This window comes from Juglans microcarpa x Juglans regia, chromosome 6D (genome assembly GCF_004785595.1).
Source record: "Juglans microcarpa x Juglans regia isolate MS1-56 chromosome 6D, Jm3101_v1.0, whole genome shotgun sequence".
Lineage (NCBI taxonomy): Eukaryota > Viridiplantae > Streptophyta > Magnoliopsida > Fagales > Juglandaceae > Juglans > Juglans microcarpa x Juglans regia.
In genome coordinates, this window is record NC_054604.1 from 398,186 (window position 1) to 419,672 (window position 21,487).

Sequence of the window (21,487 nt, forward strand, 5' to 3'; positions counted from 1 at the left end):
GGTGTTTTAATCCGAGAGCTTTGAATTTCTGTTGTACTTGGTTTTGTTTAATTGAGAGAAAAAAATTATCTGTTGGGTTGTTGTTGTTGTGTAATAAAAACCCAATTTTTGGGCACTGTTCCGTTGAGCCGCCGCCTTTAGCATCGTCTTTGAGTGATCTTTCAGATATACCCTTCATCGTGTGTATGTAATTTTTTATCGAAAATTCAAGTGATTTAAATTGACTTTATAACTGTTGTTCATTGTAAATTATTAAACTGTTGGTTTTGTTGGAAATTGGGCTTTGAGCCGTTGAAGTGTTGGGCTTGTTAAAATTAGAGTTGTTGGATTTGGGCCTTGGGCCGGATTAATGAACGGGATTACGCGTGTATTGTGAAACTGTATAATTGTAAATGGAAGTTTATTTTTTTGTAAATGAAAAATTTAATATTTATTCCAATAACTGTTGCAATGCATATTTATCGTTTATAATAAATTGTGCTGTGATGTCATGTGGTCTGTTGAAATTGAGACTATTGTTATTAATGGAGTGGGTGCGTGTGTATCACGACCCCAAGCCGAGATGGGGCATTATCTCGGTGGAGCTCCTCTGGTCACTCGGGAGCGTAACAAACTGACATGACGTCCTCTGAGTTGTCGCAGGGCGACGACGGGAACGGACGAGACGGTAACGCTCTCGTACCGATTCCGTGACCTTTGGCTGGCAAGGTTAGAGGATGCTTGGCCATGTACGCACTGGGCGCGGAACTGAGCATCGCTCGTTACGAAGTCTCATGCACGGACGTTACCCGTGATGTGATGAAGAGAGCCAGGGTGTGCGGACGGTCCATAGGGGAGACCGTGGTGCATGCGTAAATTCATAATAAATATGATTGGGACAAAAATGGGATTTTTGGGTGTAAGAATAAAAATGGTATTTTTGGGAAAAGGAATGTAAGTTGTTATTTTGTCCGCATGGGAACACGTGTTTGTATAAATGTGTTTTAAATCTCTTGGATGTTATTTTGGTTAATTACTTGCTGAGATGTCATAATCTCATAGTGGTGTTTACCCTACGGTTCCGTTTTATGGTGTCGTAGAGTTTGACGCAGAGCTCGAGTATGAACCTGAAGGACCGACTTCGCCAGAAGCTTAAGTCGCTGTTATGTTGTTCAGCGTTTGGGACTTGTTTCCCTTATGTTATTTGCTTTCTTTAAATTATCTGACGGAAGACTGTAAAATATTTGTAAAGTTATTTTACTGCTTTTTGAACAATTCTGGTACTTAATAAGGAAATACCCTTTTATTTTCTCCGCTGCGAATATTACTGTACATTTATTGTATGTTGTACACACTTTGAGCACTGGTCGTTGGGGTGTGTGATCCGTGTGGTCATCATCCCGGTGTCACGAACTCCACAAAAATAACATGTGGGGGTCGAGGGCGCCACAGGGATGGTAAGTCACCCATTCTAACGGCACGTTTTCCACCTGATTTTCTCATTCTCAGTAGGATAGTCCTTACAAATCTCTATCCTACTGGTCGTCAGAGTGATGTGGGTCCTGACCGTGCCACTCTTTTGTATGCACTGATCAACAATGTCTCCATAGACCTGGGGAGTCATGTGTGCCGGGTTATGCTTGAGGCTTTTAATTCCCCTAAAACACGGACTGGTTTGCCTTTCGCTTGCCTCATCATTAGGTTAGCCCTCTCTCGGTCAGTTACGCTTCTTCCACATGAGCCTAGAGTCCCTCTTAAAGCTCATATTGGTCGTAGGACCATGCAACTGAGTCGGGCTCACATTGCCCCTCAACCTCTGGATGTTGAGCATCCTCCACCACCCTCTTCTCAGCCATCGAGCTCTCGGCCTTCAAGCTCACAGCCACATAGCTCGGTACCATCCACATCGGCACCTGGATTGACCGAGCCCAGCCTTCAGCAGGTCGTTGAGTACCTTGCCCGTCTTGAAGCCCGGTTTGATGCATGGTTTGATAGCCTTGATGCTAAAGTTAACAGCCTGCAGTAGCTTGTGACTCAACGCTTCAACGATATAGAGGAGCGCTTTGATGATGATGGTAGTCAGCCTGATGGTGATGATGATGGCAGTCAGCCTCATGGTGATACTTGAGACCCTTGGCTTGTCGTGACAAAAAGGGGGAGTAGTACATATTCAGGGGGAGTGGTATAGATATAGGGGGAGTAGCAAGAAAGCTGTAGGGGCAGTTTTTGTTTTGTTAATAATGGTATCACATTGTTTTTGTGGGGGAGCAGCTTTTGTTGTTAATTGCATGCTGCTATTGTTTGTCTCTTGAACTCAATGTCTGATTAATTTCTTAATGAAAAGTTTTTTATGAAAACTGTGCAACTGACATTGTTTATGCTTATGAGATTATTTCTTGCATATTTTTAGTGGTTCGTTTAACCGTTTGCTAAGTGTTTGCAGAAATTTCTCAACATGTTCAAGATTTTGTCTAAATCATGGGAATCCTATTTGGGGTGTGTCAGGATTAGGTCCTATGTATAGGTTAGAGGTTTTGTCACAGAAATGCCAAAGGGGGAGATTGTTGAGGAATAAATTAGTTGATTGGCATATTCTTGTGAAAACCTGTGTAAAATTGAGTTGTAACAAGTGTTGAAGCAGTGTAATATGAAAAAGATTGAAGTGTGCTCAACATGGCTCAACTGGCGCTCGAGCGGGATCTTCCAGAGAGGTTCGCTCGACTTGCGCTTGACTTAGCGCTCGAGCGGAACCCATATAGAGTGCTTCGCTCGATGTGCGCTCGATGAAGCGCTCGAGCGGAACGATACAGAGTGGTTCGCTCAAGATGCGCTCAACGTGGCTCTCGAGCAGAACCCATCCAGAGAGGTTCGCTCAAGGTGTGCTCGACGTCTCGCTCAAGCGGTTTCAGAAGACAATGTTCGCTCGACACCTTGCTCGAGCCAATGTTCAAGACAACCTAATTTTGGGCGCCGTGTCTTGCTGGGATTATAAATAGAACATGTTAGTTCTGTTTTTTGTGTGAAGAAAACAGAGCAAAAACACAATCTCTTTTCAAGAGCATTTGAGAGAAACTCTTCTCTCATTCAAAGTTGAATCTCTTGGAAGATTTACCGTCACCAAAACACACTCAAGATAAAAACACTGTAGAGTCCATTGAAGTGGACGTATTCATTGGCCGGAAGGTTTCCGGAGCTGCCGTGCTGCAGAGATCGAGAGGTTCTCGTGAGATAATATAGAAAGGGTTATTTATAGAGTTGCAAGCCAAGATTTAGCTACTACAAAGGTTTTGTGAGTGTTTCTAAATTGGTTGTAACGAACTTATATTTCTATAGTAGATTTGTGGTGGTGACGTACACCCGGAGTGGTTTTATATTTTGAAGAAGTTCTTCAAATGAGTTTCCACTCCGTGAACAAATCTCTACTTTGATTACTTGTGTGATGCATATGTTTGATTAGTTGTATGGGTGTCAATATGTTTAGTAAACTAAGAAAATTTTGAACTACACCTATTTACCCCCCCTCTAGGTGTTGTGTTGGGTAGAACTACTGCTTTTTCACATATATATACCCATACGATACTTCTCTAACTCAATTACGAAACATAAAGGTTACCAATATCCGAACCATATATGGAGTACTACGTGCGTACGTACCTCCAGGGTGTAAGTCCGACATGAAAACCACCATATCACAATGCCTCATGATCATAGATATAGAGTACTAGTCTAGTATAACTATAGCCTAAGACACATGTATCATGATAGATATAGTTTATACATCTATATTAACGTTAATTAAACGACAACTTATATAATGACTTATATTCAATATACTACTCTATCATCATGTACTATTTATTTATTTTATAGTACGTAATAATATTATATTCCATACCTATGACATAATTAATTAGTTCTCTCAATAAATACTGTTATGGACGTGTTTCACCGCCACCACTTCTCAGTCACCTGCAACTAAAATGTAGAGAGCACAGGGGGTTCGAGGGAACGCATCCAATGCCTAAATCAGTAATTTGAGGATAACAATAATAATCACAATAATTCAATCCCTTTACTTACCTAGGTTTTTCCTTTATATAAAACTCTATGAGTTATCTTTGTTTCCTTATTGGATAGTGGTTATCCTTTATTTGAATTCAAATTTAGAAATGAAGATTCATCTCTTAGTAAATTTAAATAATAACCTCATTTATCTTTTGTCATCGACTAAATAGCTATCTCGTCGGTATTGGCTTATCCAGTCGTTATTGGCCATGGGCTGGGTTCTCTTTGTACTGGGCTGGACCTCTCGGTTATAATATGGGCTTTAGTCGTTGATAAGGGCCCAGGTCCATTTTAGGGGCTAACCAGTTGGGATGTCCTCTCCAGTTACTCCGTGAAGTCTCATTGTGCATGGCCTGATGGGACTTAGTTATTAGGTGTCGTTTCTTTCTTCGAGGTGTGTTAGTATGCCGCTTCATTTTCTTTATTCGGGCATGTCAACTATCACTTCATTTCAACTCCTATTTATTGTCTATTTTTCCTCTTCTTTTGGTCTTCTGTCACGTTTCTTGCATTTCTCTGCTTTTTCAAGTTCTTGTATTTCCCTTATCAGGGTTCTTGCATTCCTCTTGTCTCTTGTGTTTCTTGCGATTATATTCGGGATAATGCGCTTTCCTTCAACCTTCCATGGCTTCCTCTATATATAGTTTCCATATAATAACGTTATTATAACAATAATTAATACCTAAACGAAAATTAAAGATATTCCATAACAATTTACTTAGAGCACGCACACACGCATCGTAGAATACGAAATAGACTCGTGTTTATATGATATTGTTGTCCATCGCAATATTGTAACTTAAATTTGTAATTCTACCTTTAATTATTTAAACTATGTATCTATTGTAAGCCATATGACTTTATATAAGTTTATAACTAGTACTTATGCAAACATTAGGACAATATATATATATATATATATATGCTCATAATCTACACTCTAGATCTATTTCTATCTATCATGTAATTTACTCATATGGTAATCTTATAACCATCCATATTCTAGTATGATTTAAATTCGGGATAATGCGAGCCAAGGTCCAAGTTCATGATTGGGTCCAAGACAAAAAAGTTTAATTGAAATGAACAAAATCAAAAAAGTTGCTACCCATTTGCCCAAATCTCAGCCCAGCAGCCCATGGACCCAACCAAACCCAAGTTGTAATCAGTGATCATAAACACACTTCCAGTTCCCGATACTCGGTCAGTTAGATTTCTCTCTCTCGATCTGAGTTGTTGAACTCTCTGTGAATAGCGACAATAGTCTTTGGACTTGACCTCCGGCGGAGTTTCTGGATTCCTTTTTCTTTTTATATGGCCTTTTGAGTTTGCTTAGATCACGTTCCTGTGTGGTAAATTTTGGTTTTTTCCTGCCTTGCGCGGTTATTGCTTGTTTCGTCTTTGAGCTCGCTTTTTTAAGTCCTTTTTGTTTATATACACCTTTCGTTCGAGTTTAAATTCTGATTAGTAATAAATACCTGTGTTCATGTCCTGATCTTTCGAAACTCTGTTCGAAGTCCTGAATCTTTTTCCTCTTTCTGATACTTTGAGTTTTGATTGATTTGTGTTTTTATATCTGAAATTGAAAGCAAATTTCTAAGTTCAACTCGAAGTTTGTATGCTAATTTTGTTTGTTTGTGACTTCGGCTGAAGCTTACATATTTTGATTCTGATTCGTATGTTTGATTCGATTGTTTTTTTTCCTTTATTGATTTGTAGCTTGTATGAAAATTTGAGTTTGCGGAATAAGAAGCTCGCTAGGCCCGGCCCAAATCCGATACACCGACCCGACATCCACTCTGTATTGGTGAAGTCGGAGCGGAACGGATTTACAGAATCGGAGGCGGAGGCGGATTCTGGTTTCGAGCCCTCCTGATTAAGTTGGAGTCGCTGCACACCCTACAAAGTGTAAACCATTGTTATTTTACACCTGCCAAGTGCTGGATTTCTTCCTTCGTCTTCAATTCAGAAAACTGTAATTAGGGTTTCTACGTCTTCGTCGAATAGATTCATTTTCTATGCTTTTTAAAACTAGCAAGTGAATTCATCATTTGATGAGGCTCTTGCAGTTTGGCTTGTTGGTATCTTTAGCGTCTGGACTCGCTGCAATCCTCGTCTACATCACCGGCGTCACTCATCTCTGTATGCTGTATATTATGTCTATTTATACGCAATCGATCCTTATACACCTGCATGCTAATTTCGTGTGCTAATTTAATGAATGTGCTATCTACAGATGATAATTATCAGCCCTCGAATGAAGACTTGAAAGCCTTGCAGTCTTTGCAGCGCAACTTCCAGAAGTGTGTGGTGAGAAATTTTGTCTTTTGGCAATTGTTTATAAATATTGCACATTTTTTTCAATTATGATGCTCCGTGGCATAGCTTTCTAATATGGTTACCTTGTCTTTAAATTGTGCTTGGATTAATTAGCGTGTTTAATTATGGAAGCGCATACATGTGAGTAATTATGGTAGCTTGAAGCATATAATCTATCAGATATTGTATGAAATTTGAGTTAAGTGGCTGCACTCTTCATTGACTTGTGTTTGTGGATATGGTAACCACGTGAGCTACATGATTTGAGTGTAGGAAAGTTATTTGTGTGATATTCATGTAGTTGCTGAATTTAATATTTTTGGTGCAGAGAGCAAATGGATTAGGTTTGCAAGCTGTGAGTGGTAAAGATTATTGCCAAGTATCGATTTACTTCCCTAGTGACACTGTCCCCAAATGGGTAAGTCTTCTCTCAGATTTGCACATATTTTCTACTTTATGTTCAGGCGATGCTTGCGTATATAAATTATGATAGGATAATATTTATAATTCAATAATGAGAATATAAATTATGATATAACATACTTTGTTTTCTTTTTTGGTTCGGAACTCAACAGCCACATACTTTGACATGCTTTTGAGTTATAAAAAAGTAATTAAATTATGGTATGCACAAGCGAGTAATGTCTGCAATCTTTTTTTTTTTTTTTAGATGATTTTCATGGTATTTGGTGTTTCTTTACATGGATTAACTATATGTTGTTCTTTTCTGACTTAGTTCCTTGGAAATCTTTGAATGTAAACAGAAGGATCCTAAAACTGGTGAACTAGAAGGTTTGTCATTTGATTTTAATCTGTGTGAAGCTGTGGCTACATGGGAACAGGTGAGCTTGTTATTCTGCTTTCCAAAATAGGTGATCCTATCATTCAATTGTAAAAAAATAAAAAGAACCTATAAAAGAAAAATTGTATGCACCATTTTTGAGTGAAACGAGATGTGCTTAATATACTTAGTGAAATATCTTTGTAATTTCTATTTCACATGTTAACTGACACGTTTCTGTAATAAAGTTAACGATGTTCCCATTTTTCTTGCCCTTGATTATGGGCAAGTTTATTGTGATTTTTTATATTTGTTTGTTTGTTTAGATTCCCATCTATGCTTTTCATTTGATTTGCATATAGTGAGTTGATTGCTCAGGTGCGCAATAGTACCACAATACTCACCAGGGAGTTCATCGATGCTTTGCCAAATGGATGGGAGGAATATGCCTGGCACAGGATCAATAAGGGAATACTTCTGTAAGTAGTTGTACAACTGACTGGGACTAGAATTAATTATTTTATTCAATTTACTGAATAATAAATGAGAAGGAATTGAAAGGAATTATCTACTCCTTTTTGACAAGTAAAAGGATTTTTTTTTTTTATCGGTATATAATAATTTTATTGATGATAGAATGTAGGCATAGCCCAAGTATATAGGACATCTACAAGAGAAACACCTATTCGTAATTGACTGGGAGTAAAAGGAAACTATCTACTCATTGTGTGAAGCACATAATAATGACAGTTCATCTATTTTTGTTTAAGCTAGCCATGAGTATTTGAACAATGACGAAAGCATTCCCATTCCCATGGGCCACACATATTTAGCATGGATTTTTTTATTTCTAGTAAAGCTATGATGTGCATAATTTTGGACTTTTTTATTTTTTTTATTTTTATTGGCATGAGACTTTTATATGCATTATGAGAATATCTCATTCTTCATTTGTGCATAAAAGAATCTTAGTTTGCCTGTAAATTCTAAGTTAAAAAAACTGTATCAATGCAGAACCTTGCTGTAACTTTGTTTCAATGTCCTGTTTTTAGTCTAATGTAAATCTGGTTCTTAAAGTTGCCGAGAAATTTCATATCCACATGCAAGCTGATCTAGTTCATCTCTCCGTTGCAGCAATCGCTGCAAGAATAAGACTCTATGTGTGGAGAAACTTTCACTGGTACTTCCTGATACTCCACCGTATCTTCCTCGGCAATTTGGTCGATGTGCTGTTATTGGTAACTCGGGAGATCTTCTTAAGACAAGTTTTGGGAACGAGATAGATGGTTATGATGCTGTCATTAGAGAAAATGGTGCTCCAATTCAGGTTAAGCTGCTTCTTTATTGATGTTAGAATTCTGGTGCTTACTTTACTTAATAAATGTTCTGCCTGTTCTGTTATTTGTTTTATTGCAGAACTATTCAGACTATGTGGGCAAGAAGAGTACATTTCGTCTTCTTAATAGGGGATCTGCCAAAGCTCTTGATAAAGTTGTGGAGTTAGATGGTATGAGCACCATACTTTCTTGTAACGTGTTAAGCCTATCACATTTTACTAGAAGCACACTAAAGATGGGGTTTCTGCAGAAACAAGGAAGGAGGTCCTGATCATTAAGACGACAATTCATGACATTATGAGAAAAATGATACAGGTTAGTATGTTTTTCCTTAAGAGTCCTGCTTGCTTCACTAGAAAACAAAAGCTGGTCTCCTATATTAGCTGTGTAACTGTGATCTTATTCTCTTAACATTTCTTGCTGTAAATCATCTGCTTAAATATTATTAATCAATTTTTTTTTGTGACTTAAAAACGATACTTATTTTACTTATAAAAAGAAAATGATATTTATTTGTTCTTCGTTCCCTAAAAGTCATACATGGATTCTATATAAAAGGAGCCTGCTCTTAATTGCTAAATTCGGCCCAACAAGGAAAATGAAGAAAGAAAATTTGATTGCTGAAAGGAAACCAATTCTTGAAAAAGCTGGCTCGTCTACTTGTGGAAACTTTTTTTGTTTGTATCCTCTCTTGAATAGATGCTCACTTCAGATTCTGGTTGATAACTTTTCTTCCTTGCTTTTGGGGACAATCATATTACTGAAAGCTTGAATTTCCTTTTTTGGGCCTTTATACAGGATGTTCCGATAAAAAATCCTGTATATCTTATGCTAGGTGCTTCCTTTGGTTCAGCAGCTAAAGGAACTGGGCTCAAGGCTCTTGAATTTGCTCTCTCTATTTGTGAATCAGTGGATATGTATGGATTCACTGTGGATCCCGGTTATAAAGAATGGTATAAAATTTCTTTCAGCAGTCAGTGTTTCTAAATAAAATGCTTTTATATACTTGATCGGGTTTATCTGATTAGGAAGCATTGTAATACTCTTTCAGGACTAGATATTTCTCCGAATCTCGACAAGGTCATACTCCTTTGCATGGTAGGGCTTACTATCAAATGATGGAGTGTTTGGGAGTAAGTCAAACAGTTTTTGTTTCTATATATGCTGATGCGTGTAATAGTTGTGTTGATCTTAACCTTAGGAAGATTGTAGCCAAATATGTTTTTCTTCTTTTCGAAAAAACAAAAACTACCAGTGCTCAATTCATTTTATGGGTCTTGAAGTTGGAAGGTCTACTGACTAGGTCGTGTAGTGCTGGTTAAGGTTTGTTTGTTCCAGTTATGTGGTGCACAGAGACTATGACCTACAATAATGGTGCAAAAAATTGATGTTGATTATTGTGTGGTAATGTTGATGATTGCTAAATATTGATATTTGAATTATAATGCCATTTTTGCAAATAGAACTTTTCCCCATTTCAACTTGTTTAAGTGCTTAATCACTCTTCCCTCTTGATTTGTGTGAAATCTTCTCATTGTGTATGTACTTTATCATTAACTTCAGTTTTTTCTTTTTCTTCTGCTTGTTAAGCTGATCAAAATCCACTCTCCCATGCGAGCTGATCCAAACCGTGTTGTAAAATGGGTACCAAGCCTTGACACAATTAGAGCTGCTAGAATCGCATCAGGTAAATTATTGAGGTGAGTGAACTTTCTTTACGTTTCTAAATTTGAGAATATAGAATATAATAGTGGTCAAACGGCGGGCTGGGCTGAGCTGAGCTGAGCTGTAGACTTGTGGACATCTCAGGTTCGATTCTGCACTAGGAGTTCCTTTGGATTATGTGATACATAGTTCTCGCATATAGGATCGTGTATTTGGGGTTTACTCCCCAAGGGTGGGTGCCAAGGGCCCACCCTTGGTGAGGTTCCACATCAAACAAAAAAAAAAAAAAAAGAAATGAGAACATATAAGTTGAGAAGGCTGCTATAATGGATTGACTTGATGTTTAGTCATGAGAAAATTTTTAGAAACCTTTGCAATTGGCATGTTCTTTTATGATTTTGTGTAGGAGGGTTGGAGCTGGGTCTGCAGATCCATTAGCCGCATGTTCAATTATTGGAAAGCAAGCTCAGAGAAAGTCTAGAGCATTGAGAAACATCAGAAAGGTTGCTGCTGACCACAAAAAATTTGTGAAGGGCGTAACCATGTACCCTTTGGAGCACAGTCTAGGAGATGGGGTACTCTGCACAGTGCCAGCTTAACAGAATCCTGCGGAGCTGACTGACATGTAGTTTATATTTGTTTACCAATTAGCAAAATTGGATGAAGAAATTGCCGCAAGCAGAGCATTTATCTGGTAGCAGCAAGTATCTGGCAGCCCATGTTAAAGAGTTTGGTTAGGGCGTGAAGATTTTTAAAAGGCTCGGCTTTTTTCTCACAAGTTTTGATAGATTTTGCATTTTTTCTAATTCCGGCAGCGTCCATTTCTTTATTTGGAAGTCCTATTCATTATTATTTTTCAATGGTATTGGGTTATATTTGATTTGAAAGTTTAATTTGTGAACAATATATAGGGCTGCTGCTGTTTGTTTGCCAAATACGACAAATTTGGATGAACCAAATGGTGCGTGTGAAGAATACATACATACTCTCCAATAATATTTATTAACAAATTGGGGTTGATGGTTGTAGGTGAGACAAGTGGAGTTAAATCAACACATTGATTGTTAAAACTGGTAATGTGAGTTGCACAAGGGGAAGCCGCAAATCTGAGCCAGACATTAGAAATGGATGAGAAGAGAGTAGTAGTTGTTTTATTATGGATCACATACAATACTACAACTACAAGCATTCCTTCCCGTCAGCTCCGCTCCTCTCCTCTCCACTGCACAAACTGAAAGCACAACGCAATAAAAAGAAGAAAGAAATACTGAGAGAGGGCCACTCACGTAGGACGTGGAACGTGGCCCAGAGGCAGAGGGAGGGTGAGGATCAGAATCGCCCTGGCGCTCTTACTTCCTGCCTGGGGACACAAAGGACACACGCGTCAAACTCGTAACACGCACACAGTCCCAGTCACTCTCCTCCATCCTTTCCTTCCTTTATATTCATTCATTTACCGTCTTCTTTCCTCCGAAAATTTGCTTCCTGCTTCCTTCTCTCTCGCTCTCTCTCTCTCTCTGCATTTTCATACATAACATACCCTTTAATAACTACACAAACCCTAGAGCGGGACAGAAACTATTGGTTTGTTAGAGAGAGAAAGAGAGAGAGAGAGAGAGAGAGAGAGAGACAAACACAAGTTTGCTTGGTGGGTGGGACCGGATCTTTCTATCCTTATCTCTGTGTATCTACAAATAATGCCCGAGATACTCTCTTCAGCAGAGAATCAGCTCAACGGCGTCGGTGGTGGACCTCTTTTGGTTGCTTCTTCCGAGACCGTCGGATCCAAGCGCCAGCGCCGACCCAGCGTCCGATTGGGCGACATCGGAGGCGACCAACCCTACGATTCTCACGTGCGGAGGAGCCCCCATCCCCACCCCCACCCCCTCCACCTCCACCTCCACAACAACGGCAACAAGCACTGGAAGCTCGGGATGAAGGACTCCAACAACCACTCTAGTGCCTCAGGTAAAACCTCCAAGACTCGAACTTTATTTCATCTGAGTTCTTCCGAAACCCTAGACGGCGAGGACAAGGAAGGAAACCTCGATGGCCTTGCGCTTTCGAGCTGGAAGGTCAAGGATTCTAAAAAGCGAGCCTCCACGGCTAAAAGGGTCCGATCCAATTGGGTTTCTAAGGTTGTCGATGAGGGTGATGATGCTGCTGGTGCTGAAGGGGATGACAAATATGGTGGTGGTGAAGGAGAAAATATCGATAACGGGTTTCGAGATTTCGATGTTGAAAACTCAGAAAGTCCGTTGAAAGATCAAAGCCCGGTTCATTCCCTTGAAAATCTTGGTTTGGACGGGCATGGAAATGAGAGAGACTTGATTTATAGGAGACCCATTAGGGCTAGGGGGGTTGTTTCGGAGGGCCACCATGAAGGAGTGGAGTTATCAGGGCCGTCCGATACAGATTGGAAGTGTGGGACGAGTGGTGATAGGAATGGGAATAACGGAGGAGAAGATGGGGTGAGGATCTGGCTCAATGGGTTAGGGTTAGGTCGGTATGCGCCGGTGTTTGAAATTCACGAGGTTGACGACGAGGTTTTGCCCATGTTGACTTTAGATGATCTCAAGGATATGGGGATCAATGCGGTCGGGTCCAGAAGAAAAATGTATTGCGCAATTCAAAAGCTTGGAAAGGGGTTTTCATGAGTTTCTTTTTTTCTTTTTTGCTTGTGTGTGTGTGTGGGTTAATGTAGGAAGACTCTCAGCCATGGCAGTGTAAGATTGCTTCCGAACCTTTTTGATCCTATTAGTGTATTTCCCCTATGACTCTTGAGAGATATGATTAGGCTGCTTTGTTAGTTTGTTTCTTGTTGCACTATCTGCCTTTTAATCAAGTGCAATTCTTCTGGTATATATTGGCTCTGATTCTGTAGGGGTACTCCTGGTTTTTACTGATAAGTGTGAGATAGAATGTGGAAATATTCTGTGCGAATTGGTTTTCAGAAAGAATGAAAGAAAGAAAATGTCTAAACTATCAAGTCAATTTTGAATGTTTTCATTTAATAACCCTTGAGTTTATGCAATTACTTATCATTTTAGAGCCCTTTTGGTTCTCCGATGTTGATCATTTTGAACTTGAATAGGATAGCTTAAGAGTCTTGGATCTGAAGCCGTCCATATTCCTCAAATTTCTTGCTTCCTTATCTTTCTTTGGAAGGTCCGTCTTTCATCTTAATTTTTTACTATCCTCACCTGAAATACTTGTTAAAAAGAAAAAAGCAAAACTGTCCATACTTGAAATCAGTTAACTGCAACTACTATTTTTATTCCGGAATTTGCCGCTCATTATGATTTTAATTTATATTAGTTTGCATGTCAATGAACTAAGGTTTTATCTTCGTGTTGTAGGGTAATGGTCATTGAGATTTTATTATAATATTTAGAGGTGGTCTCTGAATCATTGGTATGGGGTAAAGTTTCAGATAGAGGTTTGTTTTGTACATCATCTTTTTTTGGTGTTTGGGAATGCATGAATTATTGTTTCATTGCACAGGATAAGATGTCAAGCATAGTTAAATTTTTATGGGAACTAATTGTTATCGTGATGGAGGCAGTTGGTGTACTTCTTGAAATAGGAGATATGAATTAATTATTGTTGGCACTGGCAGAGGCTGTAGGTTTGCATTAACTTCTTAGTTTGTTAATAATGTTGCTCTGATCCACACAAAAACACTACCCTTGGAAAACAATCCCACCAGAGGAAAGGAGAGAAGCTTCCACTCACTCCTACACAATAAATCCAGGTCTTCCCTACTATTTCCTATTTCCTCTTAACTCTACTCTTGAGAGAGAGGTTTAGGTTGCGTTTGTATGTTGAAGTGAGTTGAGATGATAAAATATTGTTAGAATATTATTTTTTATTATTATTATTATTTTTTGATTTGAAAAAGTTGAATTATTTATTATATTTTATATTGGGATTTGAAAAAGTAGTTGAGATGAGTTATAATTCCAAACGAAGTCTTATTATTTTTCCCTCGTATCTTTCGCAAGTTTGAAGCTAGATCCACGGCTATCAAAGCCTACATGAAGTCCCCTTCACACCAAAGCCTACATGAAGCCATAGCTTCTGGAGCTCCTTTGGTAGACTTTCCCCTGCTGGGTAGCGTATGGCTCATTTTAAAATCCTTTTTCTTTTTGTTTTTCCTTCATTTGCCATTGTTTCCCCCCTGACAGCGGCCACAGGCCCCTCCTCTGGTCTTGCCTCCCGCACAACAACCACCTGACACCATCGGATTAGAAGACCAATGCATTGAGTGTGGCTCACCTGCAGCACTAGATGGTGGATTTCACTTCTCTTAAAGGATATGGAGATAGTATCAAAAGTTCTATTGAAGTTGTCGAAGTAACCAAGTTCAATGCATCATCATTACCTATTGCACTTTTTATGTACTGAGTTTGTTATTAATAGAATATTTGTCGACACTTTCCATCAACTACTTTTGTATCTCTTTTTTAGATTAATGAAATATGTGCACGTAAGAAAATAAATTTGTTAAAAAGTAAAACTAGAAGAAGAGGATCTTATCCGAATCTTGTTAGGAAATTGAAGGTATCTGCTACATAAGATCAAAGACGTGGTGAGGGCACCTTGAGGGTGCAACCTTCTAACCACAGCATTACATATCAAATTTAATTGACTTTTAAAAAATTACGAGAAATAATTTACGAATTGTTGTCCGAACCTCCACTATAATTAGAGAAATAAATAATTTATATAACCCAGGCTATTACCTGAGCACTGGATATAAATCGATGAAAGATGGCATAATCAGATAAATAAGAATTACAGCAGTGCCTATACATTATTAAATTACCAAGAAAATCCATTTAAGAACACGAGAAGAGTAGGACGCCCCTTATCTCCGGGGCATGAACAACGGTACTCTCAAGCATTAGTTTGATCCTCCTTCAAACGGCTAAACAAACAACTTCGAAGTATTCAATCCATCTTGATCATCTTCTGCTGCTCCAGCTTCGCGGGCTCTGCAGGGAAGTACTTAATCCCCACCAAATCACCAACTTCACTTATAACCTGCCCCCTCCAAAGAAAGCAAAGAGTCATTGAACAGCTTAGCTTTGATAATAATTACAATGCATATAACGACCAGCCTCAATTAAAGAGAGCTTCACACAGTATGCTCAGGTGATCCTTAAATTTTCCCTTTCATGTGCATTTGGTTATGCCTCTTGATGCCCGATTAATTATATACTTACCTCTAGATTGGTCTGAAGATTTAACAGCGACATTCAGTACTCATGGTCAAAACACGTTCCTGCTGCTCAAGGGATATCAATAAAGCCTCGAATTCAGCCCTACGTGCGCTGGGCAGGCTACGGCTACACAACTTTTTACCATATTTTACTAACTCTATTCGACCAAAAGTTAATAACTCCGCTTCCCCATCCCCGCTGGTTATATTAAATATATTGAGATTTAACTTGCGTTTAATGGCACACTAATACCTTGCATGCTGCAACTTTGTGGTCATAACACTTCTCAATTAATTATAAATATCATATCAATAAATATTAGACAATTTGGAATTGAAACACATTGTCTGCTTTCCTTTATAACCCTCTATAACTATTTTATTGCTGTTAATAATCGAAGAATGCCACATTATCCTCTTAATACAAATATCTTCGTTAGGTTAAACTTACAAATTAAAAAATGATTTTATATAAAATCAAATACTATAATTTTCAAAAAATATGGGATTCTACTCTATAAAACCACATCAACCATCCCACATAACCAATAAAGTTATATTTATAAAATAAAAAAGATAAGTTTGTGAGGTTTGAAGATTGAGTTGCTCAATCAAAAGTTTATGAAATACTAACATTTAACTTTATTAAAGGTTCTATTTATTGTATAGTGACTCAAGACATGCTAACCTAATTACATATGGCATTTTTCATTGTATAAATGTAATTATTTATTGCACATCACACAGGTTTAGAACTAGTTAACTTAAAAGTTGATTTCACAGATGTATCTAGGGAGTATTTTAAAAATGAGAAAATTCATTTCAGACAAAAAGATGGAAATTTACCTCCAAGGCTTTGACAAGGTCTTCCTTGGTATGCGCGGCTGATATGCAAATACGTACCCTGGCCAACAATAAAGGGGTAGCTGGAAAAGCAACCGTCACAACAGCGACCTGTGATGCATAATGTTGATTAGCCGTCATAAGCATAATTGAAAAGAAACACACATAAGCACCAAGGGAAAAAAAATAGCAATATATAGAAAATCCACGGTTACAGACTATTGCAGAACAAATCTGAAAATGGTAGTCATGCAAATATTAGTGACAAACTCACCTTCTGCATGAGACATCCCCGAGAAAAGGCAGGAATTTTTGCTGGATTGTAAAGCATTATAGGCATTACAGGAGAATCATTGTCTCCAAGAACCTCAAAGCCCATCTTCTGTAGCTCTGATCTGAAAAAGTTGCTGTTTTCACGTATTTGTGCCAGTTTCTCAGCTCCTATATCGCATAAATTCAAGTCATTAGTAATTGAATGCAAAGTGTACACTTGAAGTCCAGCAATGAAAAGACAAAAACAATCAAGTGCAGAGAAAGCGTAAGAATCCTTTAAAACCTCTGCTTGTACCATCCTCTCCAAGAATAACCTTTATGGCAGATATGATTTGTTGTGCAGCTGGAGGTGATATGGATGTTGCATAAAGATGAGCCGGGCAAGAGTACTTAAGATATTGTATAAGCTCCTGAAATTGGCATACCCCCCCCCCCCCCCCCCCAAAAAAAAAAAAAAAAGACTTCATTAATCTGTCCGAGTAATTTCATTAAGTCGCTTGATCCACACAGTACAAGGCTTATAGATGTCAACACGAAATGAAAAAACCGAGAAGTGATATTCCAACATATTGTTATGCATGGCAAAGAGCATAATCCCGTAATTTCTGATCCTTCTGGGAGAATAACCTATCAATTCAATCATGTCTAGCACTTCAAAGAACTACTAGTTGGTGGGACATGCACAAGATTGTATAACTTGCAATAATTTATTTAGACAGATAAAGGAACATTAAGGTCTCATTTGGATAGTAAGATGAGATGAGATGATTTTAGATGAAAGTTGAAAGTTGAATAAAATATTGTTAGAATATTATTTTTTAATATTATTATTGTTTTGGTATTTGAAAAAGTTGAATTGTTTATTATATTTTGTGTGGGAATTTAGAAAAATTGTAATGATGAGATGAGATGAGATGAAACCGTTTCTGTATCCAAATGGGGCCTAAAACAATCACCCTTACATCCGTACTTAAAATTCTAAGTAAATTCACATAGTAAAAAAAGGATTCCTACCATTAGCGATAATAATTTCATTTTAATTTGAAATCCTAACCAAATATAATAATGAATTTGGCATAAACAAGGGTAGCACGCCAGAGGACTCCTGACATTACCCTATCTACTTACCAGGACAAATAAGAAAAAAAAGAAGCATGGCATTAGAATGTATACAATATAATTTTCTTGTATACATTCAGTGTACTTGGTTACTCTTTTTTTATATATATAATTTTTTACTTATCAAAAAGAATTATATTGTATTAATTGAGGTTGTCAACAAAACCGAGGAAAGGTAAGTATCAAACCTTGGACCCAGCAATATAACCACCACATGACCCAAAAGATTTTGTAAATGTTCCCATCATGATATCTACATCTGCAGTGTCCACTCCCAAGAGTTCACAAACACCTCTCCCTGATTTTCCAACTGCTCCAATGCTATGAGCCTCGTCCAAGTAGACATAAGCCTAACAAATACAACGAAAAGTCAAACACAACTTCTATTTATGATAACAGTGGCCTGGACAAAAATGCACAAAAAAGTGACCGCAAATAATACAAGGAAAAATAATATATTTTTTGAAAAAGGAAAAACATGGCGTAAATATCTATTGTTTTCCAGTCCCAACTTGGCATGCCCTCACGCAGAAAAAAAGGAAATAAAAAAGTAGAACATATCTTTTTTTAATTGGCACTGGCTGTCCGAGAACAAGGTCCTGAATAATCCCAAGGGTGCACAGACCCTCGTAAGGAGTTTCTAGGAAGTGCACCTTGGATAATTCAAGACGAAGTTCCCCCAGCCCAATGGCCCCTAGAATTTGTTTGCATCCAAGAGGATTAAAACCTTAGACCTGGAAGGAGCATACCACCAAGACTAAGGCCTTTACCACTTGAGCCAACCGCTGGGGGTTAAAAAAAGTAGAACAGATCTCTAAAAGAGTTTGATAAAATTCAGTAAACTGCTAATCATGGTCCTCATTTGCTAACCCACAAAGCAAATTGCATCATTAAACCATTACAAGAATAAGAAAGAAACCTCACAAAAATCCAGGTAACTACTTATAATAGCTTAAAGGTTGAGTATAGCAATTCACGATAACCTACAAGTAATAATTAGAGCTTCATTCATCACAAATATATCAAGCGTTGAATACTAATTGGCATGTGGTTTTTAAAGGTTATAACATTTACACTGTAAAATATCACCTTGTACTTTTTGCATATAGCAACAATTTCTGGAAGTTTGCAGAGCTCCCCCTCCATACTGTATATCCCTTCTACAATAACAATAATCTTCTTCCAAGGTCTATGGGTCCTGGGTTGTCCCTCAGCAATTTGCTCTCTTAAAACTTTCTCCAAGTGCAATGGAGCTACAACCAAAAAAAAGAAGAGAATCATTAAAATGAAAAAAATAGCATATTTATTTCAGAATATGAGCTCATGGAAAAACCTGTGCCATATACTTACTATTATGTTGGAAAACTCGAACTGTAGCTCCTGAACCCCGAGCACCATTCACAATTGAGTTGTGGTTTAGGGAATCACTAATTATCAATCCTCCCTGTTGGATGAAAGCAGTTAACAAAAACGATTCCTATTTCAACCTTATATACAGGGTACCCTTAAAATGTTAATGTGGAAACCTTTCCAATCAGGACTGGAAGAATGGCAGAGTTTGTCACATAGCCCATGCCCAAGACTATGGCAGAAGGCTTTCGAACGAAGTTTGCAACACACTCCTCCAGTTCGGTATGCAATGTTGTAGTTCCTGATGCAAAAATTGCATCAGTTCTTGCTTATCTACATTACAGGGTACATATTGCAAAAAGGTACTTGCATACCTCCATCCACACGAGCACTACAGGTACTTGGGGAGAACCTTTTCAAAGACTTGATCACACGTGGTGTGCAATATTCATCCGATGCAGCAAAACCTAGATAATTGTACGATCCCAAATTGAGACACCGACTTATGTTCGTGGTTCGCCTGCATATCAGTAGATAATTCCCAAAACACTTGCAACTTAGCAAATAGTTCTCAAAAAAATTACTGAGGGCTTCATTCATTGTATGATATTGAAATGTATTAGATGCTAATGCCCAAAAAATAGAAAAGCACACACACATGCATGTGTAACAAAGAGCTCGTGCTTAACATGAGAGTATGTAAGTTTACATCTAATAAAAACACGATTTAAACAAGAACCTACAAGCTTCCAAGCACATAAAAAATGACTCACTTTAATGTCTTATTGTTGTCATTGGAATAACGCTCAACCACATCAAACCAAGCATCAGGAGCACTTGCTATTGGTCGTCCAAAACAGTCCTGCAAACGGTAGAACAAGCTTCCTATATAAGACCTACATAACAATGGAAAATACCCCAAAAAAAACATTTTTTGGAGCTAGTACTGGAGGCCAAAGCTCAGCGGCGGCTGAGACTAAGTTGTTGAACCTTTGAACAATGCTATGGAAGATAATTAACCTTTCATTAACAATGTAACATCAAAAAGGAAAACCAAAAATCATCTAAATCTCATAAGTGCCACTTTAGAATAGAGCTATCAGCTGGAGTGCATAGTTTCCCAAACCACCGCTTCAATATTTCCCTAACTGGACATAAATTGGTTAACCTTTATTTGTAGGTATCTTTTTTTTGATAAGTACCTTTATTTGTAGTTATCTATTAGGATATAGTTTTTACAGATAGATTTAGGTACTTTATTCATTTTGTACACATACTTGCAATACAATTCCAATAACTCCTAGAAATAACTTATAAGCAAATGTCAATATCGTCTCATGGTTAGTGCAAATATAACCAATTTTGTTCGCATGATAGAAAACGGGCATGTAAAGAAGCTAAGTTTAAGGTCTCGTTTGCATTCAAAACCCACTTCAACTCATCTCAACTCATCATTCTAATTTTTTAAAATTTTTCACACAAAATATAATAAACAATTCAACTTTTTCAAATCCCAAAACAGTTTTTCCAAAACAGTTTTCCCAAATCTCCACACAAAATATAATAAATAACTTTTATTCTATTATTTATAAACCGTCTCAATTTATCTCTCAATCCAAACCACTCTTAGATATCTTATTGAAATGAAAATAATTTAATCTAAATGCCTACCTGGATACGAAGATACAGTCGACGAGTGTAGAAATCTTCTAGTCCTAAACAGATGGGCGCGTATCCCTAGAACGGACAGAAATCAATTACATACGAATCAAATCTGGGCCGGACGTTCAATCTCAGATGTCAAAAAAATGGAAATCTAAAACATTAACGGGACCTGAAGATTGTTAGCACGCCACCAATCAAAGATTTTTCTGAAAAAGTCACGGAATTGTCCGAAGGCGAAAAGCAAGCCGTAGCTGAAGTAGGTGGTCAAGGCAGTCAAATACGGAATCGTAATCATTTTGGCCGCCTTCCCTACAAATCCAAAGCTCCAGTACAACGGCGGATCTGCAAAATGAAAACGTGAGGGAGGATCTTGCAAATTTAATAAAAAAGATGGGAGAGAAGGGAGGGGCGCGGGAGTGAAGGGAGACAGAGAAGGAAGAACAAAAATGATGTTTTTCTTTTTATTTTTTAATAAATAATAGCCACATAATATATTTTTTATTTTCTAACCTACGGGACCGTGGATGGGGTGAGTTTTTGTTCTTGTTTTGGACTTCTACACGAGCAAGCTCACGATAAAAGAAAAATTGGGCTTGGGTTTAGGGTTGGGCTTTAATTCACAGAGTGGGCTTCTACCTGGGTTGGGCCTGCTGCACTCACACATACTAAAAGAAAAAAATCCACTTATAAATTCAGACCTTGGGCTTCACATTTCTTTAAAAAGGGAAAAAATCTTTGAGGGGTTAGGCGTGGGTTTTGGATTTTGTTTGGTGAAGAATAAGAATATTTCGTAGTTTGGTTAAGAATAAGAATATTCGGACCTTGGAGAGGAATAAAACGGGCTAGGTCTAGAGAGAGAACCCACTT

General features: G+C 37.9%; 3 protein-coding genes across 6 annotated transcripts; 2 read left to right on the forward strand and 1 right to left on the reverse strand.

Annotated features, from left to right (window-relative positions):
- Window positions 1–5,250: 5,250 nt before the first annotated feature.
- Window positions 5,251–11,019, forward strand: LOC121235884 (sialyltransferase-like protein 2). Of its 4 annotated transcripts, none has more exons than XM_041132315.1 (13): window positions 5,251–5,327; window positions 5,764–6,186; window positions 6,281–6,354; window positions 6,692–6,781; window positions 7,128–7,205; window positions 7,523–7,623; window positions 8,279–8,471; window positions 8,561–8,651; window positions 8,732–8,796; window positions 9,280–9,434; window positions 9,533–9,614; window positions 10,072–10,181; window positions 10,553–11,019. In XM_041132315.1, exons 2-13 carry the CDS (start codon window positions 6,099–6,101, stop codon window positions 10,743–10,745), a joined length of 1,320 nt encoding a protein of 439 aa, XP_040988249.1. In that variant the 5' UTR covers window positions 5,251–5,327; window positions 5,764–6,098; the 3' UTR covers window positions 10,746–11,019. The 4 variants fall into 4 exon arrangements, 3 of the variants coding, with proteins under 3 accessions (XP_040988249.1, XP_040988247.1, XP_040988248.1); XR_005934619.1 differs by having other exon boundaries at window positions 5,252–5,396; window positions 10,072–10,290; window positions 10,553–10,633; XM_041132313.1 differs by having other exon boundaries at window positions 5,252–5,396.
- Window positions 11,020–11,398: 379 nt separating this feature from the next.
- On the forward strand, window positions 11,399–13,891 carry LOC121235886. Its single transcript, XM_041132316.1, has one exon. It carries the CDS (start codon window positions 11,844–11,846, stop codon window positions 12,801–12,803), a length of 960 nt encoding a protein of 319 aa, XP_040988250.1. The 5' UTR covers window positions 11,399–11,843; the 3' UTR covers window positions 12,804–13,891.
- A 930-nt stretch (window positions 13,892–14,821) lies between these two features.
- Window positions 14,822–21,119, reverse strand: LOC121235883 (long chain base biosynthesis protein 2a). Its single transcript, XM_041132312.1, has 12 exons — window positions 20,790–21,119; window positions 20,627–20,692; window positions 19,729–19,817; window positions 19,330–19,475; window positions 19,132–19,256; window positions 18,956–19,049; window positions 18,695–18,858; window positions 17,794–17,955; window positions 16,770–16,896; window positions 16,488–16,654; window positions 16,217–16,324; window positions 14,822–15,192 (listed from the first exon to the last, which is right to left on the reverse strand). The coding sequence occupies exons 1-12, from the start codon at window positions 20,913–20,915 to the stop codon at window positions 15,100–15,102; spliced, it is 1,467 nt and encodes a 488-aa protein (XP_040988246.1). The 5' UTR covers window positions 20,916–21,119; the 3' UTR covers window positions 14,822–15,099.
- Window positions 21,120–21,487: the final 368 nt, after the last annotated feature.

Coding starts and splice junctions, on each gene's coding strand:
- LOC121235884 (XM_041132315.1), top strand. CDS start 6,099: ATGAGGCTCTTGCAGTTTGGCTTGTTGGTATCTTTAGCGTCTGGACTC. Junction 6,355..6,691: donor GCAACTTCCAGAAGTGTGTG/GTGAGAAATTTT, acceptor TTTTTGGTGCAG/AGAGCAAATGGATTAGGTTT. Junction 7,624..8,278: donor ATCAATAAGGGAATACTTCT/GTAAGTAGTTGT, acceptor TCTCCGTTGCAG/CAATCGCTGCAAGAATAAGA.
- LOC121235886 (XM_041132316.1), top strand. CDS start 11,844: ATGCCCGAGATACTCTCTTCAGCAGAGAATCAGCTCAACGGCGTCGGT.
- LOC121235883 (XM_041132312.1), bottom strand. CDS start 20,915: ATGATTACGATTCCGTATTTGACTGCCTTGACCACCTACTTCAGCTAC. Junction 20,693..20,789: donor GGCGTGCTAACAATCTTCAG/GTCCCGTTAATG, acceptor TGTCCGTTCTAG/GGATACGCGCCCATCTGTTT. Junction 16,325..16,487: donor GGGGATGTCTCATGCAGAAG/GTGAGTTTGTCA, acceptor TATGCATCACAG/GTCGCTGTTGTGACGGTTGC.